Here is a 12,352-nt window from a genome sequence, read left to right as displayed (position 1 = left end):
ACACAATAACAACCCCTCGCCACCCAAATGTACCCCTATCTCTCTATCCGCAGCACTCGCCCCAGTCCCCTAACCCTGACGCCCATCGCTAACCGCTATCACCACACACTTGCACGTGCCCTAAACCCCTCGCCCTAACACTGCCATTAGCCTGAACCTTAATCACGTCCTAACGTTGTTCTCAGCCCTAACCCGAGCCTAGCCATACGCTGCCCCATCAGCTCGCCCTAACCCGACCCCCCCTCCCCATTCTACCATGAGCCCAGGGGTCGGCAACCTGCAGCACCGGGAGACGTTAGCACAATGCAGACATTTAAAGCGATGCTTTCGTGTCGTTTTTTTTTAATTTCATTAAGGAGCCACCGTATCGTAGTCGCATTGCATTGCGGCTCTGAGCAACATCGAGTTTTGTCTTTCAACGAATTCTAAGAAACATTTTTGTTTGTCTCTTGTTATTTTTGCTGCCATGCCGCCATGCACGAGCCCTATCCTAGCAGCACCACCACCACCACCACCCCCCACTCATTCACCTGGGCGACGCCGTTGCCACGGCAGTGGAGGAGCTCCCATCTCACCTGTGCGATAAACCGAGGGATCTCCGCGTGTGAGACAGCTGAGTTAGATTCCCGGCCACGGCTAACATCAGTGGCGAGAGTGATAAACGAGCGTGTTGACCGACGTGTGACCGCTCATGCTTCAGGCTATGGCCGCAAAGTCTGGTCGTACTATGTTACGTGTATCGTGTTTTGTTAAATTTGAATCGCAGTTCCTATGACCACTGTTACGTTGTTTTTATAGCTTTATTTTGGTGATTTCGAAAACGTTTTTGGTTTGGCCATGTTTGTTTGTTGTTGTACAGAGTTAGACTGATAACTTTAATCTAAATTGTCTCATGATTGCTATTGTTTGACTTTCATCCCACAGGTAGTCTTGCACACAGCGTTGAAATGCGGTGCTTATTCTGGAAGACTTTGCCGCTTTTTCCTGGATTTTTCTGTCGCGCGTAGTCACTTTAAGATGTTCCTTGTTCGTGTTTTTGTTTGTTGCGGTTGCACCCGAGCCAAATGTCTCACAGGGCTATGCCTAATAAATGAAACTGAACTAACGGCACTTGCCCCCCAAACGTCTGCGTAGTGTTAACGGGGGTGGAGGGTGTATTTGTGTCCGTGTGGACACCCATAGCACCTGGGTCTATCCCGTGGCCTCCTGCCAGCAGAGAGCCTCGGGCACTTGACGTGACGGCTTCAAAACGAACCTAGCCTGGCACACGGAACGCCGTGAGAGGTGGATTGTGCCAGGGGGCTGGGGTCCCCGCTAATCCTGGGGCCCTCGGGATCCCGTGAGCCACTAATCCCCCCGTAGCTCAAGAATGCTTCTCTGTTTAACTCTCAACACCCCCCCCCCCCACTCCAACATAATCGCTTTCATTACCACGCCGCGTGCCGCCTGCACGCCGACATGTGGGGGGGGGGGGGGGGGGAGGTAATGATGAAGGGGGGCCCCCCGAAACCACCATTCTCTTGACCTCACCAGCTGACATCCTCCTTACCCTCACACCTGACCGGTTGACCTGTTTGGATCTGTAGAGGCTACGGGGCATCCAGTGCAAAATCGCGAAGTCATAGGTGAATTTTACCTTGTCCGAGGTGAATCTTACCTTCAGTGAGGTAAATGTGACCTTTCATGAGACAAATATTATCTTTCAATCAGGTGGATTCCAACTCAACTCGCGTCAATTGTACGGTCAGATTCCAGGGGGTGTTGTGGTCCTCACTGTGAGTGAGGACCACAACACGTGGAAATCTCCTTTGTGGGAATCTCCCGAGTCTTTAATTCCGCTACAACGAGGCACGTACAGTCTATTAAAATATATATAAAATAAATATTAAAAATTTCCCTTCGTTTTAGAAGGCACGGCCCAGTGAGCTCTCTAGAGCGCCACAACGTGGTGGAGAACAGCGTTGCAGACACGGGCTTAGATAAAAAAACTCGTTAACTATAACACTCGTTAGTTATAACACTCGTTAGTTATAACACTCGTTAGTTATAACACTCGTTAACTATACCACTTGTTAGCTATAACACTCGTTAGTTATAACACTTGTTAACTATAACACTTGTTAGTTATAACACTCGTTAGCTATAACACTTGTCAGTTATAACACTCGTTAACTATAACACTCGTTAGTTATAACACTCGTTAGTTATAACACTCGTTAACTATAACACTCGTTAACTATAACACTCGTTAGCTATAACACTCGTTAACTATAACACTCGTTAGCTATAACACTCGTTAGCTATAACACTCGTCAGTTATAACACTCGTTAGCTATAATACTCGTTAGTTATAACACTCGTTAACTATAATACTCGTTAGTTATAACACTCGTTAGTTATAACACTCGTTAACTATAACACTCGTTAGCTATAACACTCGTCAGTTATAACACTCGTTAACTATAACACTCGTTAGCTATAACACTCGTTAACTATAACACTCGTTAGTTATAACACTCGTTAGTTATAACAATCGTTAACTATAACACTCGCTAGCTATAACACTCGTTAGCTATAACACTCGTTAGCTATAACACTCGTTAACTATAACACTCGTTAGCTATAACACTCGTTAACTATAACACTCGTCAACTGTAATACTCGTTAACTATAACACTTGTTAGCTATAACACTCGTTAACTATAACACTCGTTAACTATAACACTCGTTAGTTATAACACTCGTTAGTTATAACACTCGTTAACTATAAAACTCGTTAACTATAACACTCGTTAGCTATAACACTCGTTAACTATAACACTCGTTAGCTATAACACTCGTTAGCTATAACACTCGTCAGTTATAACACTCGTTAGCTATAATACTCGTTAGCTGTAACACTCGTTAACTATAACACTCGTTTTAGTTATAACACTCGTTCGTTATAATACTCGTTAACTATAACACTCGTCAACTCAGTAAAGCAATGCTGTTTTATTTGGCGTTTAGAATATATGCGACCGCGCCTGACGAAGCTCTACATACACGTGGACAAATCGAAATCGTAAAAAGAAATGTGAAGCTAAAATTATTAACGAGTTTGTCCATCAGCTTACTCCTGCAGGCAGGATGTGTGGATCAAGAAGGGGGCTTGATATGGTCATCGTCTGCCTGTATTTACCGATATCACAGCTGTCAACCCCATATGGTTTACCCCGTATTTCTTCTAGATTTGAAGTTTTCGTGACTGCAAGGATCCATACTCTTTGGTTATTTCGATTAGTCACGTGGATGAAAAATACAAAATAATAATGAAAAGAATAAAATGAAAATAACTAAATTAAATCACGACGTTTCGGGCGCAACACAAGCGTCCGTCATCAGGTGGGAAAGCATGCTGATGCAGACTGTTTTAAAAGGTTTGAAATGGGTGTAGCCCAAGGGTCATTAAGATGTGGCTGGTTCTAGTGATGTTAATGTGAGAAATTAGCATGTAAACCATACGGCGTACAGCCGTTTCAATGCGGGCAAAAAACACTTTTTTTGTCTATGTGTTTGTGTTTCTCCCTTTGTGATGGGACTTTGTAGGATGAACATTGAGATTTATTAGGGCAATAAGGTCTGAATTAGTCTGTAATTAGGTAGGCACTGATAAGGGTTTGACAGGTATACTATATTGCTCCACAAGAATGCTTAACGGGTTCGAATATCGCTGTTTTTGTTTATTACACGCTTTTATTTAACTCACTGTTGTTGTTGTTGTATCCTCAAATCTTGTAACTCAATTTGTACCCACTTCCCAATGTGGTATCGACTGCAAACTTGTTATACTTATGTCATACTGATGACAATACTATATTCTAGCATAAAAAAACATATTTTTAAACATTATTTTTTATATGTTATATTTCGGCTTGGGTCTAATTTGTCCACGCTCAACTCACGTTGGCTGTAATTGACCACGGGCCCCTTACGTTTTGGCAAACTTTTCGGTTCAACTTGCTGTGGTCGTGGAGTTCTTCCATTAACTAGTACGGTACATTTCATTAAAGCGTGTTTTTCAAAAAAAGTTTTTTTTTAATATTACTTACTTCAATCAGCAAGCAACCATCGTTTAGATGGAGTGCTTTTGCCAAGAACATCTGGCAATCCAGCAGCATTTTCATAACAAGAATGGCTGATGAGGCTAAAAAGGTTGCAACCGGTCGAGAGCTTATTTAATCAAATGCTGCTGTATCGCATTGGTCTGGAAATCCAAGAGCCTGATGGATTAACACTGATTATTATTATTATTATTACGTAGGGGCAGAGATCAGTCTGGTTGTATATATATAAAACCTATGATTCAACTTAGCAGCTTAAAACACGATTATGATTAGAATTGCTTCATAAATCGATTATCAAATCTTAACAAAGCCATTTTTGTTACATTAAAAAGCATGCGACGCAACGATTAACACGAGGCTTCTGTAAGTACTGTATTGATTTGAAGCTTTCGTGACTGCAGGAATCCATACTCTTTGGTTCTTTCGATAAAGTCACGTAGATCTAAAATATTTTATTTTATTGTATACCTACGTGGGTGTACCGAAAGAACCCAAGAGTATAAGTACTGTATTGGCAGCTGCACCGCTGACACTGCACTATGCCCCACCACACCTTGCGCTCATCATCGGCACGTCGTCGCATCATCGGCGAGTGGTGATCCCGGCTTTCAGGACCCGCAGGCCACTGTCAACCCCCAATATCACGACATCTAAGTCGTGGCATCGACAACAGTTCCAAGGGCGACTCCCCACGGTCTTCTGGAGCGCCGGTGGTCTGTGGACCGCGGGTTTTGGTGGAGAGGGCAGAGAGCCCAGTTTGCAGGAACTGGCAAAAACAATTCTTGGGACTTTACTCCGATCGACCCAGGGCATTCCTCAAGGCTTAGTTCTCGCTGCCATTTGTTTTCCAGATATTATGTTTGCTGGAATTTATGTGCACTCCAATATTCAATTTATGCCCTAGAAACCCGAGTTTTCCGGAATGAAGTTTTGCGTTGCTGAGTGTGTGTCAAGTGTCACTTTGTTTCTTGTGTGCCACAGAACCTTTTCTGTATTTGGCCAGGCCCAGGTCTACCGTGAACAAGACACGGCTGCCCTCGGTTGAAGGAAATTAACGAGAGACAGAAAGTCAACTAAGGATCATCCCGACTCGCGTCGCTGCAGGAGGTTGTCACGAACATGAAGACGTCCAACAGAGCAGGTAACGAGCTCGTTACGATAATCGGCATGCTTAGTAATGATTATTCCTTCGTATTCATTAATCTGCAGCAGCCATACGCCTCCTCATGCCGTCTCCATCCCACAATCCATCCCAGTCCTGCACACATGCTGATCTTATTGCTCCATCTCCATAATGGGCAAACCTCTCTTACGCGTGCCCACCTATGGCTACCGTTACATCACCGTTCTCATTCACCAGCCATCATCTCTTCTCGGGATGTGGACTGACCACAATCTCACTTTCCCAAACAGTCGAATTTGTGGTCGTTCGCTCATCCATGTGTTCCTCCTCCTGGCTCTCAGTGTGATTCTAGGCGTGCGTCTCTCCGTGTCTCTTGGGCAAATTTTTCGACTCCTCGTTCTATTTTTCTTTGCCAGGGTCTATGTTTCGTCGCACGCACCTCATAGCGGGCTGTCTGCGATGATTGAAAACGTCCTGCCTTAGGTGCGTTTGCGGTGCTGCTTTTCATCATCAAATGCGCTTCTCCAAAAGCACGCCAGGCTACGTCTTTATTTTCTTCTTCCTTAAAAGTCTTCATTTATTTGCTGTAGTTATGGGTAATTGTTTGTTGTCGTGGTGACTATATCATCAACAAATCCGAGATGGTTAATGCGCTCTACAGTTACGTTTATGCCTTTATATCTCCCATTACATTTTCAGCAGATGTCTGCAAATGCCCGTTTAGTGGGAGCGTATCTCCTTGCCGGAGTCCGCTCATCGTTTCTGTCTCGTTGCGCGAATCGTGTATGTATGTTGAACTTCTTTCGCACCGTACGTAGCCAAACATGCTCATCGGCAGTGTGGGGGAAGGACATCAAACTAAATTTAAAAAAAAACATCCGTTTTAAACAAATGAGTTTTCAATCTAGATTATTTAAAAGTGCATAGCTCAAGTTTGCTTCCTAATATCAGAAGGGAGAGCGTTCCAGACGGCCGCAAAAGAACATCTGAAAGCGCGCGATGCTAGTGGCCATCTTTGTAAATTCGGTGGTGGTGTCATGGAGTGGGGTGGTGGTCTGGCAATTAGTGCACCGCACTACGAACCCAGTGACCTCAGTTAAGTTCCCAATCACGACTAACAGTGGTGAGCGACATCTGAACCGGTCCTGGGTGCTCTCTTTACCAACCCACATTGACCAGTGTGGTGAAGTATGGTTAAACCACCCCCCCCGCCCCCCATTACTGAAACTGCATGGGGAGGTTTCGTTCAACAGTGGACTGACAAAGCCTGTACATTCTAAGCATGATTATTTTTTTATTAAATGCGTAATAAGACTATTCGTGACTAATCAGTAGTAACTCAATTATATTCCACGAGGCTTGGTTCGGCCATGGCCATTGGCCACAGCCGTAGCCGGAGATATACTCGATGCGGTGTGCCGGATGCGAAAACATTTTCCGAATCACTGCATTTTTCCGAGTCGATTAAATTAATCCCTTGTAATTACGGATTCGTCATGAATAGTAACACATCATCAGTGGCGAGCATTAAAGCATTAATGATGGGTTTAATGACGGGCGAATGCTCCTCTGCATTAAACCCGTTCAACGCCGACAAAGGGACTCCCTACGCACCAACTGGGCATATGAACTTTCTACTCTGCCTGGTAGCCCGTAGTCAATCAGATCCTCTACCGTTCATAATAAACGTTTTTGGGGTTAGATCGCGTTATTTATAAATGTGTCGTAACCCTCCACCACCCGACACGGCCAATCAGAAAAAAAATTGTCACGTTGACAAAAGACAAAATAGTTCACTACTTTAGCCCACCGGTGTGTTGAAGAGTGAATCCACAACATTTACAGTTTTTGAGTACGACGTTTCGCTGGTAATTACATACAGGGTAATCGGGCAATCCGCCAGAATGGTGAAGCCCTCACTTGCTCCCGGTCTTAAATAGAGAAGCAAGGTGACGTCATCATTTAACTCATTCAGGTGCAGTGATTTGAGGCGGAGGGGGGTATTGTAATTAGATAATAGATTGGTAATCAGTTAATGGTTATGATTAGTAATGAGTTGTAGATTAGTAATTCGTTATAATGTGTGTTATTGTAATTATATGCTACGTTAGTAATCAGTTAATTAGTATGTGCTTCCCCTATAAGGAATTGTAATATGTATTATTTAATAATATGCTTCCAGGCGACACTAAGCCTGTAGCTGTCAGAGCGATTAAAGATGTTTCTATTTCTCTCAATTTCAATGGATTCTCTAATTAATCTTTGCCAGTAATAATTAGTTTTACACAACACTTCAACGTTATCAAAATCAATTAATGAACTTGACTAACACTGTTTTAACCAGTGACATGATCTCTGTCCTTTCTAAAGGTCTTAACTTTGCCGTTACCCCACGCACAATTCCAGTGGATGAGATCATTGCTGAGACAGAATCAGCAGTAAGACTCCTTCCACATAATGAGGCAGAGATGACTAGACACGAGGTTGCAAAAATAATTGAGAATAGCAAAGTGGTGGAGGGTTACGACACATTTATAAATAACGCGATCTAACCCAAAAACCTCTATCATGAATAATATTGGTCGCGAAAGCCTCCTACGTGTTAAACAGATTCTCTACCGTCTCGAGACCCATGGAACCCTTTTCCTCGCTACGCGGCATCATGTGAGCAAGCAGAGCCTCGATGTCACGGAACGCCGGGCGGACGGCGGGGGTCGTGTCCCAACACAGGAGCATGAGCTCATACCTGGGGCACGGGCAGAGGACAGGGAGTTGGGGAAGTGGTATAGTGAATTAGTTTGTGAGTTGACTGAATGTTTGAGCGAGTGACTGAGTGGATGACTGCTTGAGTTGGTGAATGTTTGAGTGAGTGGTTGACTGAGTTAGTGGTTGACTGAGTTAGTGGTTGACTGAGTGAGTGTTTGACTGCTTGAGTGGGTGAATGTTTGAGTGAGTGAGTGGTTGACTGAGTGAGTGGTTGACTGAGTGAGTGGTTGACTGCTTGAGAGGGTGAATGTTTGAGTGAGTGGTTGACTGAGTGAGTGGTTGACTGCTTGCATGGGTGAATGTTTGAGTGAGTGGTTGACTGCTTGCGTGGGTGAATGTTTAAGTGAGTGAGTGGTTGACTGAGTGAGTGGTTGACTGCTTGAGAGGGTGAATGTTTGAGTGAGTGGTTGACTGAGTGAGTGGTTGACTGCTTGCGTGGGTGAATGTTTGAGTGAGTGGTTGACTGAGTGAGTGGTTGACTGCTTGAGTGGGTGAATGTTTGAGTGAGTGAGTGAGTGGTTGACTGCTTGAGAGGGTAAATGTTTGAGTGAGTGAGTGGTTGACTGAGTGAGTGGTTGACTGCTTGAGAGGGTGAACGTTTGAGTGAGTGAGTGGTTTACTGAGTGAGTGGTTGACTGCTTGAGAGGGTTAACGTTTGAGTGAGTGAGTGAGTGGTTGACTGAGTGAGTGGTTGACCGCTTGAGTTGGTGAATGTTCAATTGAGTGAGTGGTTAACTGAGTAAGTGGTTGACTGAGTGAGTGGTGGAGTTGTTGAGTGGTTGACCCACATGGCTGGGGGGCAGCCCTTGGGCACCTCCATGCGATACCCATCCTGGAGGAGACGGAAGAACGTGTCGTCCACTTCCAGGTGAGGGTAGGGGCTCTCACCTGCACACACACGTGAGCCGTTCACCTGAGCATTCCGCACACAACTCCTGTGTGCGGCAGCTGAGTGGTGGGGGGGGGGGGTGGAGGGCTATGTGGGGGCTCCCTGTGTGTGGGACACCAGCATTCAGAACACCTTTGTGTGCAGGTTCTGTGTGTGCGGGGGACCCCTTTGTTTGTGTGTGGGGGGGATGTTGGAGGGTTGTGTGGAGGACCCCCGTGCGGGAACACCAGTGTGCAGGACAACACTGCACGTATGTTGAACGTCTTTCGCACCGTACGTGGCCAACCGTGCTAATCGGAGGTGCTGGAAGTTATGGGGGTTCTGTGCGTGGGGGACCCGTTTGTGGGGGATGCCCCTGTGTGTGGAGCGGGGTGGGGGGATCCTGGCGGTGTCTCGTGGGGACTGCTACGCTCCAGCTTGGGGCAAGCGACTGATGATGATGTGGGGGGGCGGCGCCGTACCGTAGGAGTAGATCTCCCAGACGAGGACCCCATAGGACCACACGTCGCTCTTCAGGGAGAACACGCAGTCGAACACGCTCTCTGGAGCCATCCACTTCACGGGAAGCCGGGCCTGGGGGCGCATCGGCAGTTGAGGGAGAAGGGGGTCAGGCAGTGTCGGATTATCCCCGTAGCAAAAGTAGCTAGAACACGTGTAGCAGCTACTACACGTGTAGCTGCTACACGTGTAGTAGCTACTACACGTGTAGCAGCTACTACATGTGTAGTAGCTGCTACATATGTGTAGCAGCTACTACATATGTAACTACTACTACACACGTGTAGTAGTGTAGTAGCTACTACATATGTAGTAGCTACCACATGTGTAGTAGCTACTACTACACATGTAGTAGCTACACCATATGTAGTAGCTACGGGCCCCGCACTTTCAAGGGCCCCGCGCTAAACGCTTTCAACATATCAATTCCGGTTCAGTGATTCTACACTTGCTCTATTACTATAGTACTGTACCGCCTTCAACTTTTATCAACGACTGGGTGTTTAAGGTTAGCGATTTGTCGTATTATCTGGCTGTATAGCAGATGAATAAATTTAATGACTTTATTATGCAAGTTACACATTTATGTTTTAATATTTGTGCGTGTTTTTATTTATTTAGGTCCCCTTTATAACATTTGCTTACAGGCCCTGCACTAGCTTCATCCGGCACTGGAGTCAGGGGGATTAAACCCCATCTCTGGAACTCTTTCATAGGGGTCGCGGATACACTCAAGGATAAAACACAAACATTGTTCCCCATAGGGGACTGGCTGCCACTAGGGGGTCCCCGAGGCTAAAACACTGCAATTTCAGACAATTTTGATAATGTCGTGGGCGCAGTATAATCACAAGGGTATGATTAGTGTCGTATTCAACCCGTCAGGTTGGTTAAGTGGTTGAGCGACAGGCCCCCGGTCAGGGGTAGATCCATCATCCCTCGTGGGTCAAGGATCACCGCTTTGTCGGAAGTCAACGCTGGTTGTCCTATGGATAGACTCGCCCCTGACATACGAATGTGGAGTTTACACCACTGGCTTCGGGCTGTAATCGGGATATGATGGCCTCAGTGCTCATTTGTGCACGAATCACTTTGACGTTTGACTTCTGTTCTATTATTTTGACAGCATTACCACTCGGGGCCATGGAGACATCCACTGCACAGACACAGCAGCAGCAGCCATGCACTTTAAAGCAGCAGCTGAAGGCTCTCACCCATCAAGGGTCTCACCTGTTCAAGCTCTCACCCATCCAGGGTCTCACCTGTTCAAGCTCTCACCCATCCAGGGTCTCACCTGTTCAAGCTATCACCCATCCAGGGTCTCACCTGTTCAAACTCTCACCCAACCAGGGTGTCACCTGTTCAAGCTCTCACCCATCCAGGGTCTCACCTGTTCAAGCTATCACCCATCCAGGGTCTCACCTGTTCAAACTCTCACCCAACCAGGGTGTCACCTGTTCAAGCTCTCACCCATCCAGGGTCTCACCTGTTCAGGCTCTCACCCATCCAGGGTCTCACCTGTTCAGGCTCTCACCCATCCAGGGTCTCACCTGTTCAAGCTCTTACCTATCCAGGGTCTCACCTGTTCAAGCTCTCACCCACCCAGGGTGTCACCTGTTCAGGCTCTCACCCATCCAGGGTCTCACCTGTTCAGGCTCTCACCCATCCAGGGTGTCACCTGTTCAGGGTGGCGCATGAGAGAATGTGGCTCCATGCCTCCGAGTTGGAACGTTGCGTCTGATTCGTGAAATATGCGTGCATTAAGTTGTGCTTTCTATTGTTTTTATTATCACCACTCAACTGTGGTCATGGTAGCAAGAAGACCACCACGGTATCCCCTGAATGAAATCACAGGCACCCTCGGGGGTCCAGAATCCCATCATTATATCCCCTCACTGGGGGTCATGTTCCCCCAGGTCACTGTACCACTTCAGCAGGCTCATGGGGACTGTCGTGGTCTGGAGCAAGGGATTCGCTTCTCACTGAATAGTTCACGGCTCATACTCTTTAGTTTTATTCGGTAAAGTCACGTAGATAAAATAAAACAAAATAAAATAAAATAATTCAATCACGACGTTTCGGGGGCAACACATATCTGCGTTGACTTTTCCACCTGAAGATGGAAGCTTGTGTTGCCTCCGAAACGTCGTGATTTTATTATTTTAATATATTTTGTTTTATTTCATCTACGTGACTTTACCGAATACATCCAACGAGTATGAATCCTCGCAGTCACGAAAGCTTCCAATCTAGTTCACGGCTCGCCGGCTGGGGACGGTGGCCCGTAACTAGCAGCCGCCATAGCGCGAGGTATACTGGACGTGGTGTGCCGTTTGCAGAAATATCAACCAGGTCACTGACCCGCTGACATTAAGCCCTTTGTGGAACCGACCATTTTGTATACCTCTATCGGGGTTCAAGGTGACCCCAGCCGCAAGGGTCACAGAGTCCTTGAACCCCGCTCGTGTCCCACCCCCACGTGCGACCATGTGCGATCCAGCCTCGACCCCTGACCCTCACCCCATCCCCCCCCCCCCACATCCAGGTGGGGTTGACCGCCGCGTGACGCCCCTCCCCCTTCCCGGCGCCCCAGACTCACGTTGCCACGCTGGATGTAGTTGGGGTCTCGCGTCACGTCTCGTGCCAGCCCAAAGTCGCAGATCTTGGCGAGGAAGCCCTGAGCCAGCAGCACGTTGCGAGCCGCCACGTCGCGGTGCAGGCACTTGGTCATGGTGAGGTCACGGACAGGTCATGGTGAGGTCACCAACAGGTCACAGACAGGTCAATGAGAGGCCACGGCTAAATTACATGTAATGCGTAAATTAATTCCTCTCGGAATGTATATTTGGTATCTAAATTACACACCTCAAATTAATTAGTAATTTCTATATAAATAACATTTCCCCCAGTAGATAGTAATTTGAATGTAATTTTCCTATCTCTGGCTCACTACTGATAGGTAATTCGGAC

General features: G+C 46.4%; 2 protein-coding genes across 5 annotated transcripts in view; one reads left to right on the top strand and one right to left on the bottom strand.

Annotated features, from left to right (window-relative positions):
• The window catches only part of LOC116943505 (uncharacterized protein C8orf48 homolog), a 67,026-nt gene that overhangs the window by 8,692 nt on the left and 45,982 nt on the right, over positions 1-12,352 (top strand). The window contains exon 2 of one of the 2 annotated variants that reach the window (XM_032956368.2): positions 5,110-5,247. In XM_032956368.2, coding sequence (XP_032812259.2) covers positions 5,226-5,247 — 22 coding nt within the window. In that variant the 5' untranslated portion in view covers positions 5,110-5,225. Of the gene's footprint in view, positions 1-4,969; positions 5,248-12,352 lie in introns of those variants that run through there. The other variant, XM_032956369.2, reaches the window with a different exon arrangement.
• The window catches only part of LOC116943494 (mast/stem cell growth factor receptor Kit-like), a 32,413-nt gene continuing 23,040 nt past the window's right edge, over positions 2,980-12,352 (bottom strand). For all 3 annotated transcript variants that reach the window (XM_076067863.1, XM_032956345.2, XM_076067864.1), the window contains exons 13-16: positions 11,982-12,104; positions 9,346-9,457; positions 8,784-8,883; positions 2,980-7,975 (exon numbers count right to left, since the gene is read on the bottom strand). In XM_076067863.1, the coding sequence (XP_075923978.1) occupies positions 7,825-7,975; positions 8,784-8,883; positions 9,346-9,457; positions 11,982-12,104 (486 nt within the window). In that variant the 3' untranslated portion in view covers positions 2,980-7,824. The remainder of the gene's footprint in view (positions 7,976-8,783; positions 8,884-9,345; positions 9,458-11,981; positions 12,105-12,352) is intronic.

This window comes from Petromyzon marinus, chromosome 18 (genome assembly GCF_048934315.1).
Source record: "Petromyzon marinus isolate PM22_M1 ecotype Great Lakes invasive population chromosome 18, UKy_Petmar_22M1.pri1.0, whole genome shotgun sequence".
Lineage (NCBI taxonomy): Eukaryota > Metazoa > Chordata > Hyperoartia > Petromyzontiformes > Petromyzontidae > Petromyzon > Petromyzon marinus.
Note: the sequence above shows the minus strand (reverse complement) of the source record. Positions and strands in the feature narration are given on the sequence as shown.